At 41.6% G+C, this 27,273-nt stretch overlaps 1 protein-coding gene across 1 annotated transcript in view; it reads right to left on the reverse strand.

The window, feature by feature from the left end:
- The window catches only part of LOC120386355 (septin-2), a 61,101-nt gene that overhangs the window by 2,964 nt on the left and 30,864 nt on the right, over positions 1-27,273 (reverse strand). The window contains exons 10-12 of the mRNA XM_039505588.1: positions 25,652-25,735; positions 24,169-24,226; positions 11,614-11,707 (exon numbers count right to left, since the gene is read on the reverse strand). Of these exons, the coding sequence (XP_039361522.1) occupies positions 11,639-11,707; positions 24,169-24,226; positions 25,652-25,735 (211 nt within the window). The 3' untranslated portion in view covers positions 11,614-11,638. The remainder of the gene's footprint in view (positions 1-11,613; positions 11,708-24,168; positions 24,227-25,651; positions 25,736-27,273) is intronic.

The raw sequence follows: 27,273 nt of genomic DNA on the forward strand, positions 1-27,273 counted from the left end.
AACACTTATATTCTGATTAATTTACCATTTCATGACTGGAATTTAGCCACCATGCACAAGTTAACACCCCTAAACTTTTCACAAAAGTTCCATGGGACTTGTAATTACCAGGTTTTAAGCCTGATCTGAAATACAGCACACACCCAGCAACACAAGGGGACACTGACTAAATGCGTCTCACATGTAGAAGCCACTTTGGGAAGAAGGCATTTGTGGATTCAGCAACGAACTACTTATCTTTTTTGGTCGTTAATCCATTTACTCCTGGGAGAATTCTGCACCACTGTGCACATGCAGAATTTATGTCCCCTGCAGATTTCTTTGCTTCCCCGCAGAAAAATGACTTTCTGACGGGGAAGCAAAGGGAAGTAACAAGAGCGGTCATGCGACCCTCCCCAGCAGTATGTTCTGGGAGGCCAGGGCAGCCAGAAGAGAGGTAAATCACTGTGGGGCAGGAGGCAGGACTGGTGACGACCCGGCTGGTGACTCCTACCCTGCGCTAGGCTCAGCTGCTAGTCCCAGCTGGGCTGGGGAGAACGGGACTTCCTATTCCTATGCATGACATCTGAGGCCAGGTCAGACCCACCCCCAGATTTCTCTCCCAGCTGCAGGAAGCTCTGCCAACACCCCCTCGCCCTGGCGTCCTGCTTCCCTCAGCTGCAGGGGGAGGGATCCCTGTATAGAGAGCTGCTCTCCCATCCGCCCAACCCTCGTAGATCCAGTCCCCCTCATACCCAGACCCTCCCACTGAGCCCCACACCCCCTGCACTCAGAACCCCTGATGACTCCACTCCCTCTTCACCTGGACCACCATGACGAGTCACCCACCCCACTGAGCCAAAACCAGCTGCACCTGGATCCTTACCCAACTGAGCCCCACTCCCCCAGCATCTGGATCTCTCACTGAGCCCCCCCACACCCAAACCCCCCCTGCCAGCTCTATCTCCCCCATACTCAGACTCCCCCTGCTGAGCCCCAACCACCTTCACCTGGACCCCCTGAAGAGTCCCATTACCATTGCACCCAGAACCCCCCAAGCCACTGTGCATCCAGATCCCCCTCACACCCAGATCCCACACTGAGCCGCCCGCACCCAGACTGCCCCACACAGAACCCTCTCAACCCACACCTGGATCCCTCCCACACTAAAGCCTCTCCACACTTGGATCCTGCTGGGCTGAGCCTGCCTGCCCACACGGAGGGGCAGGGCCCTGGTCCTTGTGCTGTATCAGGGTTGGGTGCAGCCTCACCCGAGTCCGTGTCCCGGGGGGGAGGAGGGAGAGGGAGGGAGAAGACGCTGCACTGTATTCTCCCACCTCTGTGCAGCCAGTGGCCCGTGCTCCAGTGCCAGGCTGGAGCCTCCACATTTATCTGACAAATACAATATGCAGGATTTTAAAATATTGTGCGTATTTTGGCTCCAAATTTTTTATTTTTTGGTGCAGAATGCCCTCAAAAGTAACCCATTCCAGTGCTGCTGTAGTCAGAACGTTATGCTATACGAGAAGATTACAGCATGAGGCAATACGCCTTTCGGATATTTTCCAAATGTATTGCCACAACAGCTTATACACGATGTCAGCCCTAAGAAAGGGAACCTTTTTAAAGTTTGAGTCTACAAACCAACCTGAAATATGTCACTGAGGGCAAAGTAAGGAGCTACTATGACGTGATTCATCAAGAATTTCTCCCCACAATTCCCTTCAGGGACAACCACAGTGTGCGACAGCTAGGAAGGCATTCTTCCCCACATACAGTTCAGTTTTCTCTTGATTTTTTTTCCTTTTTACTCCCAACGTGAGAAGTGTGCTTCTTTAAGCAAAGCCCTTTCCCTCTCAACACCCAAACTGGCTTTTCTTCAAATGCCATACATTTTATGGTACAAATACAGCATTCACATCACTCAGCCATTAGCAGTAGTACAGATAAAGTCATCTTTTTTTGAAAGGGTGTGAATTAGGATTTAATCATATAGTGACTCTGTATTAGGATGCGCTGTATAAGGAAAACTTTGTTGCAATTTTGAAAAAGTAATTACTTCCATACTTGGCATTTCACTAGCCAGTTTTCACTCATTCCTGCTCCTCTCCTCCTCCCTTCCCTTCCTCCAGATATTTTGAGAGACGTTCCTGTTCTTTCAGACATCCTTAGTTGACTTCTCTGCTTCAAATTAGTTTCATTTCATCGTCCCTTCTGTTGATCAGCAGCATTTTTTTCCTTCTCCTTATTAAATTTCATTTGCCAAGTGTATGTCAAGTTACAAAACTGGTTCAGATACCTTTGAACGTCTTTTATTATGTTTTTTCAGTTCATTTGCTTATAGCTGGTTTACCCATTGACGTCACTTATGGAGAGCAATGAGCTCTGGAACGACAATCCATGTCCCTCCAAAAAAGCTTATTTAACAAAAAACCCTGTTTAAAAGCGTTTATTAACCCACAGTTTTACTCCACAGGCTTGCTAGATACTCATGGAATTCAAGTAGTAATTGTCTTCTCTCTATCCTACCACACCCCATGTATTTAACTAGCTGTGCTAAAAGCAGCGCCGTCTACTGGAGGAAAAAGTAATACTGGAAGATGCTTACAATGTTTCATCAAAGGATAGTTGAACCTCTTATTTCAGAGGCAGTAAGTAGGGCAACAGGAGGCACCATTCCACTTGCTTGAGTTAGGAAAGAACGTGACTACTCCACTTAGAGGTTTATTTCTAGGTGTACATACAGTGACTAGCACAATGGAATTCTGATCACAATGGAGGGCATTGGAAGTTACAAAAATACAAAGAAATAATGTATTTCTTGATGCTCCTAACATCACTCCTGTTAAATGGGAGTTTTGCAGACAGCCATTAGGAACTCTTAAAATTTCAAAACATGCAATTTAAATAGAGCTTAATAATTGTCATAAAGGTTTTTTTTTAGGGCTGTCAGTTAATCAGTTAACTCACGCAATTAACTCAAAAAATTAATCACGATTAATCGCAGTTTTAAATCGCACTGTTAATAATTTAAATATTTTTGGATTTTTTTCTACATTTTCAAATATACTGATTTCAATTACAACACAGAATACAAAGTGTACACTGCTCACTTTATATTTTTATTACAAATATTTACACTGTAAAAATGATAAAAGAAACAGTATTTTTCAATTCACCTCATAGAAGTACTGTAGTGCAATCTCTAGCGTGGAAGTGCAACTTACAAATTTAGATTTTTGTTTTGTTACATAACTGCACTCAGAAACAAAGCAACGCAAAACTTTAGAGCCTACAAGTCCATTGAGTTCTACTTCTCCTTCAGCCAATCGCTCAGACAAACAAGTTTGTAAATAAGAAGTTGGCAGCATTATCTCCCATAAATGTAAACAATGTCACCAGAAAGTGGAAACAGGCATTCGTATGGGACTTTTGTAGCTGGCATTGTAAGGTATTTACATGCCAGATATGCTAAACATTTGTATGCCCCTTCATGCTTCGGCCACCATTCCAGAGGACATGCTTCCAGGCTGCTGAAGCTTGTTTAAAAAAAAAATGTGTTAATTAAATTTGTGACTGAACTCCTTGGGGGAGAACTGTACGTCTCCGGCTCTATTTTACCCGCATTCTGCCATATATTTCATGTTCTAGTAGTCTCGGGTGATGACCCAGCACATGTTGTTCATTTTCAGAACACTTTCACTGCAGATTTGACAAAACGCAAAGAAGATACCAATGTGAGATTTCTAAAGGTAGATACAGCACTCGACCCAAGGTTTAAGAATCTGAAGTGCCTTCCAAAATCTAAGAGGGACGAGGTGTGGAGCATGCTTTCAGAAGTCTTAAAAGAGCAACATTGCAATGTGGAAACTACAGAACCCAAACCACCAAAAAAGAAAATCAACCTTCTGCTGGTGGCACCCGACTCAGATGATGAAAACAAACATGCGTCGGTCTGCACTGCTTTGGACTGTTATCAAGCAGAACCTGTCATCAGCGGTCCTCTGGAATGGTGGTTGAAGCATGAAGGGACATATGAAACTTTAGCGTATCCGGCATGTAAATATCTTGCAACACCGGCTACAGCAGTGCCATGCAAACGCCTGTTCTCACTTCCAGGTGATATTGTAAACAAGAAGCGGGCAGCATTTTCTCCTGAACATTCAAACAAACTTGTTTGTCTGAGCGATTGGCTGAACAAGAAGTAGGACTGAGTGGGGACTAGTAGCTCTAAAGTTTCACATTGCTTTATTGTTGAATGCAGGGTTTTTTGGTACATAATTCTACTTTTCATGATAAAGCACTACGGTACTTGTATTAGGTGAATTGAAAAATACTATTTCTTTTGTTTTTTACAGTGCAAATATTTGTAATAAATAATATAAAGTAAGCACTGGACATTTTGTATTCTGTGTTAATTGAAAACCAATATATTTGAAAATGTAAAAAACATCCAAAAATATTTAAATAAATGGTATTCTATTATTGTTTTAAAAAATTAATCGTGATTAATTACACTGCTAGTCACTTGACAGCCCTAGTTTTTTTAATTCAAATTTATAATATTGCATGCACGCACACAGACAAAAACTGTCAAGATTTCCCAAAAGGAACTAATGAAAAACACAACCCAATGTTTAAGATAAAATAATCAGCCTTTGTAACACAAAAAATTATCTAATGCAATGGACAGTCTTTCTGCTGTGGGATCACTTAGTGAACCAAGCCAACTTTAATGTATGTGTTAACTGACAGAACAGCTGATGCTGAGATACAGGATGTGTCATATGAAATGATTACACAGGAATGCATCTGCACTGTTGGGAATTTATCCCATCGTTTTTCATCATCATTCCAGACATTTCACTCATCATGCTGAGCTTATTTTCACTCAAAGAAATAAGCCCAGCACTTCAAAACCTCCTATCTTGCAGAGTTGTGTCTTAGGCATTTTGTGTTATGCCACCAGTATGAAACCTTTTCAGTCAGCCTACAGAAGTTTTCCAAATGGTTAATTGAATCCTTTACTTTTTAAAAAATAAAAATGAAATACTACATTAGACAGATAACATTTAGGGTTGTAACGTACTGTGTTTTTCCATTTCTACCTCTACTGTTTAGCCATAACAGCACTGAAAGATAAGATTTGACAGGAATGGGATTTTGAAGAGCGAGGGATCCTGGAGTCCTAGAACTCCTGGTACACAATGTAGCATAGGGAATTGTTGAATGCCCTTTGCTGTTGCAGAATTCCCAACAGAAGTAGGTCCTGAAGAAGCACTGAATTCCTGGGAACTCAGCGTACAGAAAGAGTGGATTAAAAGCCAAATAAAGTTTTACAGAACCAGCAGAAAGACACCAGTCAAAAATGACTCTCTTAGCACTTAGTGAAGAATAATTTTTATATACAGTGCTTTGGAAACCACCACCTTAACAAGATGTTGCGTTACTCCCACGGGAAAATTGACAGAAGCTAAGTGATTCACCCAAGACCCCTAAGGGTATGTCTACATAGCAAAGAAAGACCCATGGCTGGCCCGTGCCAGCCAACTTGGGGCTTGCAGGGCTTGGCTTGTGGGGCTGTTTCACTGCTGTGTAGACTTCTGGGCTCGGGCTGAACCAGACTCTAGGACTCTGGAGGTCCCAGAAGTCTACACAGCAATAAAACATCACCATAGCCCAAGCAGGCTGGCACAGGCCAGCTGCGGGTTTTTCTTCACTGTGTAGATATACCATAAGGGAGACTGTGGAAGAACTAGGATTAGAATAAAAAGGATAAGCGGTGCTTGGACTATATTCCTAACAACATTCAAGCGACAATCTAGCAATCCAGGGCATTCTGGATTGATAATGGGCTATGGGGCACTATCCATATTTTGGCTGAACAGCGAACTATTTCAAGAATTATAGCACTTTCAATTTATAGAGTGCCTTTTCATACAAGAAGTTTACCATTTTACAAACATTAGCCTTAACAGCCTTGGCCAGGTAAGCATAGTGGGTAAAATAAGGCACAGAGGGTAAATGATTTGCTCAATGTCAGAGTGAGTCAATGACATAAGTTCCCTACCCCAAGCCTGCTCCAATCACTTGATCACACTGTCTCATTTGAAAACCGTAAGTTAAGGTGCATTATAAACTAGTAAAAGAACCCCAGCCTCCATATCCCTGGCTGAAGTTTTTAAGATCACTGACAAGACCTTTCTATGCAAATAAGCTACAAGGTCCATCCACCATCTACAATGCCTCTAAGGAAAATGTGAACCACCAGAATGGAGTTCAGTGTTTCAGAGTGACAGCTTTTCTCTTACTGGTTAGAGGAGAACGAAAGTTTTAAACTGCAGCCTACCCTCTGCAAGAGAAACTGCAACACACTGAACAGAAGCTGTGGTGCTGACAGACTGATGTGACACTCAGAATCTAGAAAAGCCAAAGAAATGGGAGAATGGTGCAGCCCATCTAGTCTAGCTAGAAAAACATCCACAAGCTGTGCCAGGTGGTTTTTCCAAAAACTAAAAATTTGCCTAAGCTTTACATTTCCTAAGCTTTACATTTCAGCTGCCAAAAACTACAGCACGCAACATTCTTCCTCAGATGACATTTCTCATCACACCAGTTTGGCATCTGACAATACCACTTTATAAGGCTGCTTGCTATGACAGTACAGAGCATTTTTTTTAAAAATCATCATGTTCATCCATTAGGAACTAGCTACTTACTTCCTTTTTTCTGTACTACGCTTGTCAGAAACATGAACAGTGTAAACACAAAACATCCAACTTTGTTAACAACTCATTATGCATTCATGGAAATGGTCAGCTATGCTAAAAACTTTTCAACGTGCTCTACAGCTGTTATAGGAACAAGATGTCGGTCTTACTAAATAGATTTCCATCTGTCTATATTTATTTTACATTGCCTTTGTTCCAACACTACCCTGAAGCTATCCAGGACAATGTAGTGAAAGATAACAGCAATCCAGATCTGCAGGAATGAGAAGGGGGAAAAAGACAGAGCTAAATTCTCTGCTTTAAGGGGGAAAAAATTCCACCACCTACCACAATCACTTTCAGCTAAAAAAAATCTCATCATCTTGTACAAGTTATTCATCTGAGATAGTCAGATTTAGAGACTGGCACTAACTCTGATAGTATACTTTCTAATCTAACAGGTTAGAAGAAACTTTGCAAATGCATATATTGTGCCTGCTGACCTGCCAAAGAGAGCTAAGTCTGGTTTAGTTTTTGGTTAATTATTCCTACACTCCGAATCTCTTACTTAAATCCTCAAAACACAAGAATGAAGACAGCTTTTGTACTTAAAGTGCACCATATTTTCTTGTATTTTAGAAGGGAAATTATTTTTGTTTGAAAATTTTGTACGTACCTCACAGACAAATACCAACTGTAACAGAAATTAAGAGAAAATACTTTGCCAGCTTATAATACTTTGTATATTTGACTACGCTCATGAGGGTAACTGTTTTGTTCATGGCCAGTTGCACTTGACTCATCTATTAGCCTGTCACCACCACTTAGGCACAGTTCTGTGAGTAGGAAGGTGCTCACATAACATACTTCCCCTAAACCTGCAAGAAGGCACTTACTATAGCTGTAACAGCAAAGCTGAAAGTGAAAAGGCAGCAGGCAGGCATGTATACAAAGCAGCCCACACACATTTGGTGGGACTGCTCTCTCTGAGACCCTTATAATCATCAGAGGAGCAGAAAAAAAGCAGTTCCCACAGATCTGGAACAGATAATGAAATTTGCATGTATTGGTTATCACTGCTTTAAAGACCATCTTCCTCTTTCATTGCTGATTATGTCTCCTCCACCATCACCTCCTTTCCAATCTCTTCACAGATTTCCACTCTTCCACATCAAGCTTTATCTACCCATCCTCTTTCAAGGCTCTACACAGTTCATTCTTTCCTGTCTATAATCTCCACTTATTCCGTGTCCCCTTCATTCCATATATTTTCAAAAGTCTTCCGGTTAGTGTTTGTTAAGTGCCCTCCCCACCTCTGCAATAAAGCGTGGCTTTGTAGGGATTCATTAGCTCAGCAAAATCAAAGAAAAAGACATGACTAAGTTCAGGATGCAAGATCTTCAGCTATAATACAAGACGCTCTGTTCAACTGATAAGAAACTTTAGCTCTAGTTACACAGCTTTGTAGCTCCACCTTTGTTTTCAATTATTCTCTATCAATTTTGGATACGCTTTGTTCCATTTAAAGGCACACTGGGCTATTCTGGGGGTTATTGGCGCAAGTACTCCTGAATGTTTAACCTCTGAGGAGGCCTAAGCTCTCCAAAGTGACGACAGGATCCCATGTCAGTGGTCTGGTTTAGTCAGATTGTCAACAGAGCTATGACAATTTACACTAGCTGAGGATCTGTTCCCTATGGAAGGATAGTCTCAGCATCTTGAAGGGAAAAACTGAGGAATCATCAAAATTCTATTCTGGACATGGTACAACTGGTGATCTGGTTTTGACAAGTCCTCTATTTAGACAGATACTTAAGAAATGGTGAGACCTATAGGATAACACACACCTCACAGCCATAGCATTTCTCAGCCAAATCCATTTATCAAAATGCGTTCAATCCCAGTATTTCTGGCCTACATGTGGTTTTCAAATATTTTAGGATAGATCTAGCATGTTTATACAGATATTTCATTAGAAATTATCCTTTCCTATATAACTAATCTATTTTACAAGTATTGCTGGGATGACATTTATAGAAGGAAACTGAAATGATCTAGTTCTCAGGTTTTTATTCTGCATCAAATTGAAAAGGACGTGAGATATGAGAGTTCACAGCATTAGACCTTTGGTCTATGAGTAATTCAGATACTTGGGGTAGGTTGTATTTCAGTGAGTAATTCAAAGCACACACAAAAAAAATTTTGTGCGCAGACACATGCCATCATGTTCAGACCTTTGTTTGCCCATGTGTCCACGGTTGCAAACTTAACCTGGGATAAACCCTGCTCCAATTTTTAAAAAGCTACTTATGGCAGACCTGGATATGGGATTTCTGAACCAGAGAGAGCTTAGTCCCATTATTAGACAACCAATGTTCATAGTATTGCATTCTGCCAGTTCTCAGCTACTGAATTTCATAGCTAGGCCAGTGTCTGAGCACTGGGATCAAAGTAAAATGTTTGGGTATTCTTGTGTGCACACAGCGTTCATGTGTGCTTTGCAGGCAACAATTAGGAAAGAATTTTGCTAGATTTTGAGTGTGATTTTATATAGTGATATTTTATAGCTGACTGTGTAAATATGTAATCTGCAATTATCAACGAGGGTTGGGTTCTTTTGCAAGATGGGCACTGGTACTTTTAAAATATTCCCTATGAAAATAGCTCTCATTAAAAAAAACCCCAAAAACTGAAGGGTTTGGATATACCAAAACAGAGCTACCATTAATTTCTCAGGACCTCCAAAGCACCTTTGATTCAAACTACATTTAAAAAGCCCCACAAAGTTACTAGCTACTGTCTATGTATGCAGAAGACTAATAGTGAGTCATTGCTACCGTGTACACAGTATGGTCAACCACAAGAAATTTCCTTAGCGTTTAGTCTTTCAATTCTGGGACTGTATATTTTAATATGGAGGTTAGGAGACATGGTCAGTCTGGTCTCAGCTGTGAAGGCGTCTTCATTTGCTGGGAATTTGGAATTGTGACAGGGTGAAAAAGACCTGGGTTTGATTTTTTTTTTCATCTTTTTTTTTTTTTTTAATATGGCTTTCATCAGGGAACACGGTGTATATACCAGTAGAACTTTGTCTTGTTTAATAGGGGCACAGTGGACAAGTTTACTTCTTTAGAAGCCTTAATTTTAAAAAGTTCTATTTTTTTTTTTTAATGTAAACAGGAAAAGTGAAGGTTCAAGTAAAGGCAACAAAAATCTCCTTATTTTAGGCCTGGAATGTTGGCAGCTGTCACAAGGTCAGAAGGGATAATATAATCCATTTTATTCAGGCTTTACATTCCAGCAGTCCAGCAAATCAAAACTGGAGCATTAAACTGAAGTATCAAACAGGAACAAGGCTCCTCATATGTTTCTATTTTTTATTCTTGTATTTAAGAAAATATAAGAACTATGCTTTCTGCATCCTGAAGAAAACATGGGATTTACAATAAAAAAAGTGATTCCCCTTGAGCGCTTGCAAGTTTCGAATGCTGGCCCCAGGGACTAATACACCATATGTAGACTCTGACCTCAAGAAAGTATGTATCCAGTAAACAAGTATGATTTGTCCACTATTTTTTCCTTTAGCGCTTTGCAAAAACTGTCAGTTTATTAAGCAGGCTGCTTATACAGGATGATGGCTATACTTACTTTTCCATATAAGCAAGTTATTAATTCGACTTACTCCAGAAAATGATGTTAAAGTATCAGCCATTAACATTCTTGAAAGGTAATATGCACTCATAAGTGTCTGCAATCTTGACTTACCTCAATGAAGTCTTCCATTACAATACTTGAAAGACAAGGTAAGTGAGGTAATATATTTTACTGGACCAGAAGTTGGTCCAATAAAAGATATTACCTCACCCATCTTGTCTCTCTCATATCCTGAGACCAACGTGGCTACAACACAGCAAACAATTATAATATTTGAGAGACACAAGCAGGGGGAAATGCCATAGGAAACTACAGCCACCTGAATGGAGGGCAAACTGAAGCCAAATCAGCTACTCCTGGCTGAAGATGGATATATTCAACCAGAACAGAGCAGAGAGCTGGAAACAAGCTGTGGCCCTCTGAGGTTGGGAAAAAGCCTCCCTACTGGCTATTGTGCCCACCAGCAGGCATTGCAATGAAGAGATGTAACAGGTGAAGGGATCAGGTCAGTCAAGGAGCAAATCTAATTCACATACCAGCCTTCTAGAGCAAGCAGCAAAGGCTCTCAGATAAAATGAGTTGCTGGATAGTTTGTGTATTCTCTGCTGTGATTGATGGGTGGTTTCTGGATAATATTTAGCAAATCTAGAAGTGAATCTCATATTGATATGCACACTTTTCTTCATTTACTGACACACCTTGAAAAGATTGTTTTGATTTGAAGGCAAAGGCAGCACAATATATATACAGACTGTTGAAAGGAGCACTGGAGTTTCAGAGGCAGTACTATCAGAATCAGAAACCACCATCTGCGAGGAGAGGGGTCCCAGAAAAATGCATTTGACTGGATTCCACTAAATAACTTACTCAGCCCAGTGGACCAATCCGACAGACACCACTCACTCTTTACAGCGAAAATGAAAAACGGGCTGTATGCCATTTAGTTTCTTACAAATAGCCCAAAACAGTAAGTTAAATGATCTAGACTAACTATAGTAGCTGGACAACCAGTATGCAAATCATTTATATCAGCCCAAACTGCCAGTTATACCTCTTCCTCGGTTTGGTAACTGAAGCCCTTCCTTGGATATTAATTTGTTTCCGAGAAAACCCATGATGCGCCAGGAGCTGTAAAAACAGACTCCTTGTAAATGCAAATCTAAAGCCATTGTGAGGAAGTTACCAAAGATTTCACTTTCTAGCAAATCAACGAAGCATGGTACAGCATTTTAACAGAGGATAATAGCTACATAAAACTGAAAAAATGTACCTTGTACAGCCACATGTTCAGCATCTCACTCATCCCCAGGCTTCATCCTCATCTGGGCTTGCATCTGTGCAATCATTTCCTGCATGCGACGCAGCTGTGAAGAAGAAGAAAAGAAAACACCACCTTTAACACACAGACTTTGGACAGCTAAGGCTCATTCTCTCCTTGAATCCAATGGGAAAAATACCCAGATATACAGGAAGTTGTGAATCCTTTCCTTCCTTGGTGGAAAAAGGGACCCAGTTTCTTTCCCACCCTATATTTACAATTTAGTGTTTAATTACATGGTCCCCGTTTCTTACTGATGTATCCCTGTCAAAGATCCTTTTGGCCCAGAGTGTTAAGTCAGGATCATATCAGACACACATTTCAAGTCAGTAAGCTACACAAGAATCTTGACCATGAGTGTGTGGAAACAGATCTTTCGGAAGCACGTTCGCAGATTTGCAACTTAGCACACAAACATTACAAAATAGAGGAAAACACTTTCTTTTCCTTTTTGTGCATAGAGGTGCATTTCTGGTAAAGCAGTCTGCTTTGTTCCAACCAGGAGCGCTGCCAGCTTTTTTGCCGCCCTAGGCAGCGGAAGGTCCCATCCCCAAAATGCCGCCCCCAACAGAGGCGGCAGATGGTCCAGCTGCCGCGGTCGCCACCCCTCAAATGTTAGCGCCCTACGCAACCGCCTAGGTCGCCTAATGGGTTGCGCCAGCCCTGGTTCCAACACAACTACTTAGCCCTTAATGCCGGAAAGTCAATGGTGATTTTGAAGTTGCTGTTTAGTTTGATTAACTGGATAACGTCTCAAAATTTGAGGAGCACTAGCCCACCCGGTTGAAGAGATTTTTTTTTTTTTTTTTTTTTTGCTTTTGAAACAAAGATGCTCAATGAAATCTATAGAGAAAGAAAAGTAAAGCCTAGACACATTAGCCACCAATGTTTCAATTTTAAGTGTTCAACATTTTCTTGGAAAACTAGTTTGTTTTGAGTGTGTTCATTTTTTTTTTTTTAAAGACACTGATTTGTAATTTCTATCCCGTGAGAAAGCAAGTTAGAGATCTATTATGTAGGATAATTTCTTTTTAAATCATGTTTATTTTTCTTTTGAACATGAATTTTAATAAAAGGCTACAGAACAGACATTATGAGCCTGATTTTCAAAAATGTGCATTCAATTACCACTGCACTCACAAATCTGCTATCTGAACTCACAAATGGACAGTTGCACATTTGCATATGCAGTCATGAAAACTGCACATACAAATGGGGCACAATTTGTGCTCTTATAATTTTGAAAAAAAAATCAGGCCTTCTACAATTTTCATGTAAGTTGTACATAGATTTATTGTAAATCTGAAGCCACATAGTGCTTATAATTAGAGCAGTAGTCTTATTTGTTGCTATGTTAGGCAGAACACCAATGTTCCATTAAACAATGGCAACAATTATAATGCACTGTCGCCAGATACTATTTTCATTTAAGAACACTAGTCTGAGAATATGGGTTTAATTTATTTTGTGGGAAAGAAAAGAAAGTTGTGTTCTAACCATCTCTCCCTCCCCCAAAAGTAGTCATGCTTTTGTTCTTTACTGATTACTTTGTAGGAATGTTATAGTTACAAAATTAAGGGATAATGTAAAAGAAAATGTTGCATTGGTTATTAATCATATTTTAGTTTAAAATAAGGTAATGAAAAAAATGAAACATTAAAAAATTTCTAGCATGAATACAAAAGCAAAACATTACTGAGAACAGTTATTTTACACGAATGAGTGAATCATACGTGGGAGGCTCTATAAATACCCACTTGAGCCTCAGCATTCGGGGTTGAGCAATAATTTATTCTCTTGGTCTACAGAACGCAGGTAACCAGATCAGAAAAGAGCTACAGTTCCAGAGATACATATTACTTTATTTTGTCTGACCTTAGATAGGGGCAGGGGAATAGGAAAAGAAATTGAAGGAATATAGCTGATGTAACCCGAGAAAAGGAGTTTCCCATCTGAACCGTACAGGGTTAAAGTAGATTTGTATGTGAAATGAGTAGCATCAGTAGCCTTTTTTTTTTTTTTTTTTTTTGGGGGGGGGGGGGAAGAGTGTAATACATAGTGTCTATCATTATGTACCTGTGTGCTGTAGAACCTGAATGACAATTAAAATTGGGATGAGCCTAATGGATGAGAGAGAAGTAGCCACTACAAAAAAAATAAAAACCCAAAGAGTTGGTAGAAAAGGGAAGACAAAATGCTTAAAGATTTATTGAACCAAACTACACTCCTCCCTCAACCCAAGGCCTCAAAACAAAGCCTTTGAAGACACACTCTTAATATTACTACATAAGCCTCACAAAGCAGATGATTCCTTCTCATTCACCCCATACCCCTGCCAGCACGAGTAAGGCAGTAGAACAATGGTGTGAGATTTGGCATGCCAAGGCTCAGCACAGAAAAGGAGTTTTGTTTTTTAAAGTTCTTCCAAAGATTTAAAGTCACTTAACCTCTTTTGTCTCAGTTTCCCTAAGAGAAGGATTTTCCTCTCACATGTTCATAAAGTATTTTGAGATCTAGAGATTATGCACAGTATTGCATTTTCTAGATATGAGGTACTACACCACATACTATATAGATCAGGGGTGGCCAACCTGAGCCAGAGAAGGAGCCAGAATTTACCCATGTACCTTGCCAAAGAGCCACAGTAATACGTCAGCAGCCCTCCATCAGCTCCCCAAGCCAGCGCCCGGCAGCCCCGCCAATCAGCACCTCCCTCTCCCTCCCAATCAGCTGTTTCATGGTGTGCAGGAGGCTGGGGGGGGAGGAACGAGGGCACTGCAGGCTCAGGGGAGGGGGCAGGATGGAGTGGAGTTGGGGCAGGGCCTGTGGCAGAGCCAGGGGTTGAGCAGTGAGCACCCCCGGCACATTGGAAAGTTGGCGCCTGTAGCTCCAGCCCCGGAGTCGGTGCCTATACAAGGAGCTGCATATTAGCTTCTGAAGAGCTGCATGTGGCTCCAGAGTCACAGGTTGGTCACCCCTGATATAGATGCACAGATTAACTAATGGCAAGATTGCAAAGCCATGTTAGTGTTATTTAACAATAGGAGTTCCCTTGGCATGCAATGCCCATTAAGTTAACCATATAGTTGTGCTTCCTACACCAGTTAGTATAGTATGAAGCTACTGAAGATAAGTGCACAATTTCCTTTTGCTGAAACAAACTGGCCAAAAACAAAAATAAAAAGGTAAGACCCCACCAAATGCAGCCAGTGCAACCATATTTAGAAAGCACAGCTCTCCTCTTCTTGGAGAGCTGCTTCTTGGTCTGCAGACTAACTTCCTTTTCTGAGACTGTGGTATAAAAGATTCCTCCTAGCTGAAAAAGTTCCAAACTAGCCAAAATGACAAGTATCTGATGTACTACAGCACTTTCTGCATGAAGAACATACAACAGTGGCTCTCAAACTTTTTTAATGGTGACCCCTTTCACATAGGAACCCTCTGAGTGCAACCCCCCTTATACATTAAAAACACTTTTTTATATATTTAACACCATTATAACTGCTGGAGGCAAAGCAGGGTTTGGGGTGGAGGTTGACAACTCACGACCCCCCATGTAACAACCTCGTGATCCCAATCCTCAGTTTGAGAACCTCTGATGTACAATATTTTAATGGGGCACTGATGGATATCGAGACCTGAAATCTGGCCGTGTAAATACTCACTGAAAAGAGATCTAATAGCTGAACTACACTGGGGGAATGAGGGAGGAGAAAGAGTTGTGGAAGGACAGGAGCAAGGGTATTAGTATGTGGGGAACAGACAGGTTGGTTAATAGAATAGAACGGTAGCAACATATGAGAAAAAACTTGTTAATTATTGCTTGAAACGCTGCTAAATATTATTATACTCCTGATGAAGAGTTACATATAGATAGATAGATAGATTTTTTCAGTATGAAAATACAGCTCAAGCAGACTTTTCTGTTAACTAAAACAGAATTATATTTACATATACTGATCGCTTTCCAAAATCCGATGACGACTCCAAGTTACCAACTATTCATACCATTCCTCATATCTAGGATAGCTGCATTAGGGGGGGAAAAGATTGCAGAGATGTAGCAAATAGTTTCTTCCAGGAATAATGTTTTGTGTTTTTTTTTTTAAATGATTGATTATATAAAGGCAGTTTTTATGTTAGCTCATAATGGACAGGAGATTACATTTAACACACCATTTCAGGCAGGTTGCAGTCACTGGTGAGGGTGATGTCCATTTGCACCACTGTCTGGAAGCTGACAAGATCATTTCAATCCATTAATTTACCAATGACACAGCACACAAGATTCAGAGAGAATGAGCTGACCTATATTATACACAAATAAGTGGTGCTCAGTCTCTTATGCCATTTATCTTTATGAGTGAGGAGAGAATGAAAGAACCACTCCTAAATGTTACAGTTTTAAGTGGATTTACTTTCCCTCTCCTCGCAAGAATGCAAAGAAATGAGCAATCAGTGTATTGTGTATACAACACACACTTGTCTTCCTGTTGCTTCAAGGTGAAAGCACTCAAGACACCCAGTTCAAGCTTCGTATCTAGTCTGTTGCTCCCTGTCTTGGCATGAAGTGCGAGCATCATGGAGGCAGCATACTCTGATCTCATTTGACTCCGCAGCAAATCTCTTGCTGATGCAGAAGCAGCATTGACATGCTATGCAGGGAGCACACATTCACCCCCAACAGACAAACGGATGCTGTAACACCAAACCTCAAAGAGGAGAGGCAAATCAAGGGCAAAAAAAGGTAAAAAGATGAACATGTTTGGAAATCCTCTAGAAACACAATTCCTGACAATGCCCATAAAGCAGAAGTCAAAGGATCAAACTTAGCCTTAGTGTAAACTCAATCTACTTTACTGGAGACAGAGCTCCTGACACTACGGCTGAATTTAGCTCAAAGTGTCACGTTATTCTTGATGGCAGTGCAACAACAACATGGAGAGGAATCAGACATTTCACATCAGAGTTAGGAGAGTATAGACATTGATACAACTTTGTATTACATGGCTGATTATTCCCATTACTGCATGTTTTGGCTAGAACACAAAACCCACACACTGCAGACTCCTGCTTGAGTAATGCTTAGGCAATGGCCCCACAGATGGAAGAGAAAAAGGAATGGGAAGAACTCAACAATTGTTCACTTGCCAGTAAGACAGTTCATTTTTCAAACAAATAGTCAGGTCCCTCTTAACAATAAAATTCAGATGAGAAGGGGGCTGTAGGAAGAAAATAATATGAAGAAATAGAGCTTAAGGCTGTGGACCGTCAGTAACTTCAAGATGTTCCCACGATATTCGCAGTGTTTGTTAAAAATACCTTCAATACCAAAGAGTGCAACTAATCCTGTTAAATAAGGCCAAGAAAAATATGCTCCAGTCAAATGATTATATTGCAAAAAAGGATTTCCATCAAGCGAAATGTTTTGCTTTATGGGACTCTCTGGCATTATAAATACTACATTTATAAAATAAGACAAGTCACTGTGTTCACAGCCTGTGCACTTTATGGGCCGCAAGTTGGAACTATGACTGAAGGCTACACACATGTTAAACTGGTTTCAACAAGTAACTTTTTAAAAGGCAAAATATATTGTTCAAAGATTATGACATCATCATCATTCTATTCTCCACAAGACTGGCACTGCTAATCAGGTTTTTTTTCCTTGATGGTTTTCTTTTCATTCTGTTCTCCAAGGATAAAAGCTATTTCACTCCACAGAGGAAAGTGTAAGACTGAATTTAGTACTACATCCTCTTACCATTGCAAGAGGACTATAGCTTACCAAAGAAAAGGGTATCACACTTTAAGGATACTTCTATCTACGGTCTTTAGACCTTCATCAACTGTCATGTTAGCCTTTTCATGCCAACGTTAAATACTTCACAAAATACTTGCATCTTACTGAATATATAAATACTGTAAAATGAATTTACATAGAGTTATCAGGCACTGGGATGTCTGTCAGAATGGGGCCAAGCAAATGGAGAAGACTGCCGCTCTGTGGTGTATTTCTCACACTGTCACCCTATTAACTGATGACACACTGGGAGATCAAGGAACAGAGACAAATCAGAAAGCGGAAAACAAAGAAGAACTAATCCAATTGTGAGTGTTAAGTATTACAGGGTATTCAATTTATTGCAGGCCAGCATGACTTAGAATAAGTAATTTACATTACTATACCATCTTTCACCTAAGGCTCTCAAAAGCCGTTGAAAAAATACGTCTATTATTTGACAGCTGGGAAAACTAAGGTAGAGAGAAGCAAAGTGAACTGCCTACAGTCTTATGATGAACTAGCTGCAGAATTAGGGATAGAATTCATGCTCCCTGATGCCTCAATGAACAGAGCCAAAGTGTCATTTTCAAAAGTGCCTCAGGTATTTCTGAAAGTTTTACCCTGTATGCTTCTCATTCTCATTAACAAGGGAAGCATTTCAGAATGTGACATAACAGGGAAGTTGTTCCAAGTAGTTTCCACCACACTTTTATTGAAAAGCTACTGGGACTGTTAATAGCAAAAAGTCACCACAAATAATTTGTACTATAATATATTTACAGAAAGGAGAGCAAACACCATTACTTTCTTCTCTCCACTCCTTTCCCTCATAAAACCAGGTCATTTACACTTGGAGACTGACAGAAAAAACAACTTAGCTACAATATATAATATATGGAGTTATACCTATCTCAGAACTGGAAGGGACCCTGAAAGGTCATTGAGTCCAGCCCCCTGCCCTCACTAGCAGGACCAAGTACTGATTTTGCCCCAGATCCTTAGGTGGACCCCTCAAGAATTGAACTGACAACCCTGGCTTTAGCAGGCCAATGATCAAACCACTGAGCTATCCCCCTCCCTGCAGAAAAGCAAAATTAAATCTGTATTTGTCAAAAATGGTCTTGTAATTTGGCTGAAGAATTGATGTTAGAGATTAATGAGTCCGATTAGCTGAGGAGCATGGCTTTTGATATAATAAAGGATCATTATTTAGCAGAAATCATGCCTTGATGATGATGATCCTGGCACATCCCCAAACCTTAATTCCCTCTGGGGTTATGTAAACCTTGCAGAACTGTAAATAGAACTTCAAGCACAGTTACTGATTGGAATGCAAAACAGAAGGGGAAATGGCTGTTTGTTTTCTCAGCAAAGGCCAAGGAATGTAAGCCCATTTCCTCTGCACCTCTTTCCCTGCACAGTCCTCCCCAACCTGAACCTCAGATTGCCTTGGTGATGGAGAGATTTCATACCAGCTTATCTACAGAAGACTCAGCAAAGCCTCTTGATCTTTTAAGGCAGTGGTTTTCAAACTTTTTTTCTGGTGACCCAGTAGAAGAAAATTGTTGATGCCCGCGCCCTACGGAGCTAGGGATGAGGGGTTTGGAGTGTGGGAGGGCTGAGGTCTGGGAGTGAGGGCTCTGGGAGGGGGGCCAGGGATGAGGGGTTTGGGGTACAGGACAGGCCACTATGTTTGTGGTGGCTCAGGGTTGGGGTGCAGGAGGAGGTCAGGGCTCTTGGCTGGGGGTGCAGGCTCTGGGGTGGGGCCGGGGGGATGAGGCATGAGGGGTGCAGGAAGGGGCTCTGGGTTTGTGGGGGCTCAGAACTGGGGCAGGGGATTTGGGGTGCAGGGTTACCTCAGGGGGCTCCCGGTCAGTGGCGCATGCTTCCTACCTGTCCTAGCACTGCAGACCACGCTGAGCCCCGGAAGTGGCCAACAAGCAGGTCCGGCTCCTAGGCAGACGCGCAGAAGCAGCTCCACATGGCTCTCGCCCAAAGTCACCGCCCCGCCCAGCTGCCATTGGCGGGTTTCCAGCCAATGGGAGTGTGGAGCCAGTGGCTCAGGGCGGGAGCAGCACACAGAGCTCCATGGCACCCCCGCCTAAGAGCCGGACCTGCTGTTGGCTGCTTCCAAGGTGCAGCACAGTGTCAGAACAGGTAGGGACTAGCCTGCCTTAGGCTTTTACCAGCCCAGTCAGTGGTGCTGACTAGAGCCACCGCAACCCAGTGCCGTACATTTCACGACCCAGTACTGGGTCGAGACCCGCAGTTTGAAAACCACTGTTTTAAGGGACAGCAGAAGTTTAAATATTTTTCCCCCCAAGTTTTAACCTAATCCTTCGCAATCTTAACAGTAGTTATGTAGAAGTTATTAGTCCCATTGAGAACTTTTAGAGATTGTCTTCCAAGAACTTCAAAGTCTTCATCATCTCTTTGGCCACATACATACATGCAAACAAGCAGAAATACTAGGCACTTAACCTCTCTCTAAATCTAAATCTCTAAATGTAAGAGGAAAAACACTGTCAAAAAATGTTCTTGATACTTTCAAAGCAATCACCATGTTAGCCTATTGTTCCTTAATCAGTAAACAGAATGCAGTTCATTTATGTACATTGCTCTTGGGGAAATTTCACCATCACCAATGCAGCTCCACCAGTGAGAGTGCTAGCACTGAGAGAACACAGGTTTATGATGATGTTTTTACCACCATACTGGAACATCATTGTGGAAAAAACACTGGAGTCCATTCTTCAGCAGTGTTCCCACTACCACCACCATTACTGGTAGTGGAACCATGGGGGAGCTCCCCAAAAAGGAAGTCTTTAAGCAGCCAGAAAAAAGACAGAAAGGCAGGTGACAAGATTCAGTTTAACAGGCATGCTACAAAGAAATATGGAAACATGGAGACTGAAATATTAGCATTTCATGGACTTCTGGCTGGATGTAGAAGTCCTGAGACTGCCTTTGGACACAGAAATATGCATCCAAGCATTTATAGGGTTGCTACCTTTAATCTGGCCTGAAACTAGTCTCTATTACAGGGGTGGGCAAACTACGGCCCACGGGCCACATCCAGCCCACGGGATCATCCTGCCTGGCCCCCAAGCTCCTGGCCTGGGAGTCTTGCCCCCGGCCCCTCCTCTGCTGTTCCCCCTCGCCCACAGCCTGAGCTCACTCGCTCCGTCACCAGCACAATGCTCTGGGTGGCAGGGTTGTGAGCTCCTGGGGCAGCGCAACTGCAGAGCCCGGCCTGACTCGGTGCTCTGTGCTGCGCAATGACAGCAGCAGCAGTGTGGCCCGGCTCCAGCTGGGCGGCACGGCTGTAGCACTGCCAGCCACTGGTGCTCCAGGCAGCCCGGTAAGGGGGAAGGGAGCAGGGGGGGTTGGATAGAGGGCAGGGGAGTTCGGGGTGTGGATGGTGGTCGAGGGGGGGAACAGGGGGTTGAATGGGGGCAGAGGTTCCGGGGGGGGCAGTCAGGAAGGAGGGGGTTGGATGGAGCAGCAGGGGGCAGTCAGGAGCAGTGGAGTGTGGATGGGGCAGAGGTCCCGGGGTGGCATCAGGAATGAGAGGAGAGGTTGGATGGGGGTAGCGAGGGTCCGAGGGCAGTCAGGGGACAGGGAGCAGGGGTGTGTGGATGGGGCAGGGGTCCCTGGGGATTGGTCCTGCTTTGAGCAGGGGGTTTGACTAGATGACCTCCTGAGGTCCCTTCCAACCCTGATATTCTATGATTCCCAGAGGGGCCGCCAGGGAACAGGGTGGGTTGGATGTGACAGGAGTCCCAGGGTGGGGGAGGCAGATAGTAGGTTGGGGCCGTGCCATGACCCCCTCCTCTAAAAGGCCTGCCATACAATTTCCAAAACCCGATGCAGCCCTCTGACCAAAAAGTTTGCCTGCCCCTGCTCTATTAGCTCTGCCCCTTTCAATCATGGCTTTCTTCCATTCACACACTGTGACCTAGGGCCAAACTGCACTGAGTAAATGGGTGCTGCTCTTGAAAGACTGATAGCGAAACACCTCCATGCCCCAATAATATGACCAATTACATGGCTGTAGTACTTGAACTTAAATACTGTGCCAACAGTCTCTGGTGTCAAGAGTTCTGATTCAATTCTACATCTATATGCTGGACATTTTAAAACCGAAATAAACATCAATTCACACCAAAACAAAAATTACTGATTCAACCCTCTCATTCTCTGAAGTGACTGGAACAAAAGAAAACAAACAAAAACATATAGTTGCATAGGTGATTTTTTTTAGGTCAAGCTTAAGAAGAGTAAAAATGGAAGACATAAAAGTAAGGGATCAGACACCAAACTGTAGGAGTATGGAAGCTGATGGGTACAGCCTATATGACACTTTGCATGACTCGTCCAGGTTTGCTCAGGGAAAGTAGGTGTCTCCATCTTTCCTCAGAGTTGCTAAGCCTTGGCAGATGGTCTTTTCTCCTGCACTTCCTTTTAGAAATGATTTTTAGATTATAATGGAAGATCAATAATATTCTTCTATGTGAAGCAACAAGGTGCGACATTGGCAGACCTGCTTATGCCAAGGTGCCTGTGTCTCAATTGAACACTGACAACATAGCTGGAATCATTCTGGCTCACCTACATATTAATATTGTTAAAACAGGCATTAGAATTACTGTGCTTAGTATTTAGATTTTATTGAATGCTTGTGAGTTGCTGCATGCATTAATCTCATTTATAACATCTGTATCCCATATTGTAAGGTAACATTTGAGTGGTTATATTGTAAGCCTCTGTTACTGTGTAAATCACCAGACAGGAGAAAGATATGAATGAGTATGAAGGGCTGATCTTCAACAGAAGACGTTATGTCTTTCCCAGCTGGAAAGGTTCATCGGCACCAGACAGACTATTGTGGGACGTTAAAGGGAACAAATGTGTTGCACTGCCCCCCATGAAGCTGAGTCATGCAAGTGGATTCTTCCCATTAGCTGAGTTTGCAGGTCAGAGTACATGGCAAGAGGGGGATAAAAACCCCAAACAAAAGGAACTTGCTATCTCTATGCTCCAGAGGGCAAGGTTTTTCAGGCATAAGCAAGAGATCCCCAGCTGCTTTACTTGGGTAAGCCCTAAAGGACATAGAAGTTTTTATTATCCATAAACTCTGTATCATCTTATGAAATTTAAGATTGTAGGTAATTTGTGTACTAACGTTTACCTGATTTACCCTTGCAAATAACTAATTTTCTTTTCCTATTTAATAAATATTTATACAGTTTATTATAGGATTGCCCACAAGAGCTGTCTTTGGTCTAAGGTGCAACTGACCTGGGACAAGAGACTGGTCCTTTGGGATTGGGAGTAACCTGAAAGTAACCAGAATATTGCTGTGTTCCTTGATGTAAGGGAACAACTATCACAAGGGTATGCTCACCTGGGTGGCAAGACAGACTGGAGTACCCAAGGAGACTGTGAGACTCCATGTTTAGAGAGACGACATGCGACAAATTTTTTATTGGACCAACTTCTGTTGACGAGCGAGACAAGCTTTCGAGCTTGAAGAAGAGCTCTGTTAAAGCTCATCTTTCTCACCAACAGAAATTGGTCCAATAAAAGATATTACCTCACCCACCTTATCTCATATCATATCCTGGGACTAACATGGCTACAACAACATTGCATACTCCATGTTTAGGTTATTATAGTGCCTGATGAGCTTACCCTTAATAATTGGTTAGTGAAATCTAAATATAGAATTCATAGCCAAGTTGGGGTTTGTGCCATGGTTCCTAACATTCTGCCCTGAGTTTGGTACTCATGCTCTCAAGTCTCTGCAGTCAGTGATAACAGAAGGTACAAGGGGTGCATTTATTTTAAATATGTTTGTACAGACCACATACCCTGGGATAACATGCATCTCATTTGGAATAGCTGTGAACTATCTATCCCGAGGTCTTATTTTAAAGAAACAAAGAGAGCTATCACAAGTAAATGAGTCTGAGGGTATGTCTATACTACTCGCTGGATTGGCAGGCAGCAATCGATCCAGCAGGGATCGATTATCACGTATAGTCTAGACACGATATATCGACCCTCGAGCGCTCTCCCATCAACTCCTGTACACCACTGCTGCAAGAGGTGCAGGCAGAGTCAACGGGGGAGCGGCAGCAGTCGACTCACCGCGGTGAAGACGCCACAGTAAGTCAATCTATGTATGTCAACTTCAGCTATGTTATTCACATAGCTGAAGTTGCATAACTTAGATTGATTCCCCACCCCCAAGTGTAGACCAGGCCTGAGTGTTTAACCAAAAAGCAGGGATCATATTTTAAGAAAATAAACACTTCAGTTGCAAATGCAAGATATGCGCTTGCAAGCAAGGAATTGTGCATACAGCGCACACAATATACAAGTAAATGTGCAAAATGCAATTAATTTGCATGTACAATTTAGGTCCCCACATTCTTCAAAACTAAACCCTTAAATTTGTTTTGCCCATGACCATTAGGTGACCTGAAGTGCAGAAATCAGGAGAGAAAACTATTCTGCAGCCAGCTAAATATTCACTTTCACTGTTTTACTGCATACTGGAAGTTCTACACAAATACTAATTTTTCCTACAGTAGGAAAGAAGAGATTCATTGCAAGATCTCTACTGATATATGGTACAGAAATGGATACACGTATCGTTTAATTACAGGTTGTGTAATGAATCAAAAAAAGAGACATTTATTACAATGTATCCTTACCTCAGCCTCTTTCTGCTGGAGGATCCTATCCTTGTCTACAACTTCTTCTTCAACAGGCCTAACAAACACAAATACACATCGTACAGTGTAGGAAAATATAAGACAGACATGGAAAAGAAAAACTACACAGTCTCTGAGAATGGATTCGAGGTTCATAGTTTGGGCCATACAGAGAGAACAAGACTGACTGCATGCTTTCTTACAAGGGAGTGGATGAGGAAGACTTGTTGCTCTAAGAAACTATACTAAGCAACTAGCTCCTTCAAATTTCTTCCCAACTAAGTTTCTCGCTCCCATCTTCTCTTTCTCCTACTGTTTCATACAAGATCTTTCCTGCACTCTCATGCCTTATTCTTTTATTTACTGCAATTGTGACATTTTCTTTGCCATCCCTCCATGGTACCACTGCAGTAATAAAACAAAGCTATGGCACAGATACAATGATGTCTATTTTCTTTCTTTTTGAAAATAAAATGTTTGAGTAATTAATAAGCATTTCAAAGTAAAGCAGGGAGAGGAATAGGTTGTCTGTTATCAGGAAGATGCAACACCAACAGATATGTTCCTCATACTAGAAAGAAACAAAGTTTATGAAGGGAACAAAAATGTATGAAGAATAAAGAAAGCGATATCAAATGGGTTTAATTACAGAACAGTATTGAAACACACTAAACTGAAATAAGGGAACGTGGAAAGGAAGTCTCTTCAAGCTAAGCATGTCTATCTAGCTATAGATCCAATTATTACTGAATAAGGCAAAGTAAAATAGAAATCTTAAAGAAAATATATTCCACAAAACCCTTGGCCAATGTGTTAGTCTTGCACTTAAAAACACCATCCATCTTGAGCATCACAGGCTGGGTCTCCGTTTAATACCCCAGTTCCTTAAGCTTATTATTTCTGTAAGGACTATTAAAGGGGGAAAAACCCTACCATATTTACTATCCACTGCTTCTCTGTGCATTTTTAGGTTAAAAATGAGGGGAGAAGGAAGGAGAAAGGGTATGCAAAGAGGACCGACCAAGCCAGTAATTCGTAGCTGTGGTATTTACCTAGCTATCATTCTTTATTAACTGATCCCTATTAAAGTTATTTCCAGAAATTCTTTAACGGTGCATTTCAGTGCTGAATCTCAGAGAAGAAATGTAAAAGCAGCAAAGAGTCTTGTGGCACCTTATAGACTAACAGACGTTTGGGAGCATGAGCTTTTGTGGGTGAATACCCACTTCGTCGGATGCATGCATCCGACGAAGTGGGTATTCACCCAAAAAAACTCATGCTCCAATACATCTGTTAGTCTATAAGGTGCCACAAGACTCTTTGCTGCTTTTACAGATCCAGACTAACACGGCTACCCCTCTGATACTAGAGAAGAAATGGTGAGCTAATGGGAGAAGATGGCAGGGAAAGAGAATCTGTCCAATGGCACAAGTGAAAAATGACAGAATCAACTGAAGCAAAGCCCAAAGGCGCTCATACTCACTTGCCAGTGCGTTTTAATCTCTCCGATCGGAAGTTCTCATAGTGCAGATCTTGGGTCACTTCCTGCAGGTCCTGCATGTGTGTTCTGGAACAGGTAAAGGATTAATATTTTACATTTTTTGCCAAAGCATTAATCACTCTCTTCAATGCACACAGTTTCTATTACAAAAAAAAAATCACTATATTTATTTGGGACTAAATCCTAGATAAAAACAAAGGCCATGTCCTCCACCCACAGAGTTAACTGGAACATTAATACCTTCTTTTTTTTTTTTTTTAAATGGGGCTTCAGTTTCTTTCTTCCTGAAGATTACCTTCAAAAACAAGTAAAATTCTGCTGTCCATCATTGTCCACTACTTCAGAGGAGTTGTTTGCAGTAATCTCCAAATTGTAGTAATCCTTGCCTTTGCATTGTTTAGTATTCAAGAAATATTTTAGAAACTATGTCCTAAAATTCAGTTTATAACTTCAGACTAGGTAGAGCTCCTTAGCTTTTCAATATCCAAGAACTTTCAACTCTCATAAGAACATACATCAAAGCTGACCACCAGAGGGTGATCTCTGACTAGCAGAGGCTCTACTTCAGGGGTAGGCAACCTATGGCACCGTGCCGAAGGCAGCATGCAAGCTGATTTTCAGTGGCACTCACACTTCCCGGGTCCTGGCCACTGGTCCAGGGGGCTCTGCATTTTAATTTAACTTTAAACGAAGATTTTTAAAATGCTTAAGAAGCTTATTTACTTTACATACAATAATAGTTTAGTTATATATTATAGACATAGGAAGAGACCTTCTAAAAACGTTACAATGTATTACTGACACGCAAAACCTTAAATTAGAGAGTGAATAAATGAAGACTCGGCACACCCCTTCTGAAAGGTTGCCGACTCCTGCTCTACTTATTACGCCAGAAATCTGAACTGAAACTGAATTTCCAGTAACAGAAAGTTACACCCTGACCTATCAGTGCATGAGAGATATAAAAAGACAGAGCGGTACCAGTGAACACTATACAATGTGAATCAAAGCAAACAAGGGTGGATTTTTTGAGGGTGTGGAAGTAAACTGAGCACAGCAGTACAGATGAGTGAACTGGAAGAAAGGAGAGAATGATTCTCCCTGAGTACACCCCTAAGTAAGTGCTACCAAACAAAACAGACGTTGTAACAGGTTAATTTTAAAGCACACTGCCATCATTCGTCACAAAGTTGTAACAGCATAATTGTCAGCCTAATGTAAGTCAAACTGTAGACCACTCTTTCACTGAAGGAAACAAACACTTAAAAGCTTTCTGACCAAATTTAGCACTGAAAGCAAGGGAAGAACAACACTGGCTTTAGACATGTCTAGTGCAGGTGATGTGCAAGCTCCCCCTTATATGCAGCTATGCCAAGGCAACTTAATCTATACCTTCAATAGCCCAGCGCTATTCCATTACTGGACCTCCACTGAGCAGAGACTGCTAGTTATGTCCAATATGAATTTGGACTGACCGTAGCCCCATAAGCATCTGTTACAATATGATCAAATAAGAGAGTCTCTTATGTCAAGAGTCTTTATGAAAAAGCATTTGGGGACATATAATTCATAGAGTGAGGTGAGGGGGGTAGTTATACTATTAT

This window comes from Mauremys reevesii, linkage group 18 (genome assembly GCF_016161935.1).
Source record: "Mauremys reevesii isolate NIE-2019 linkage group 18, ASM1616193v1, whole genome shotgun sequence".
Taxonomy (NCBI): domain Eukaryota; kingdom Metazoa; phylum Chordata; order Testudines; family Geoemydidae; genus Mauremys; species Mauremys reevesii.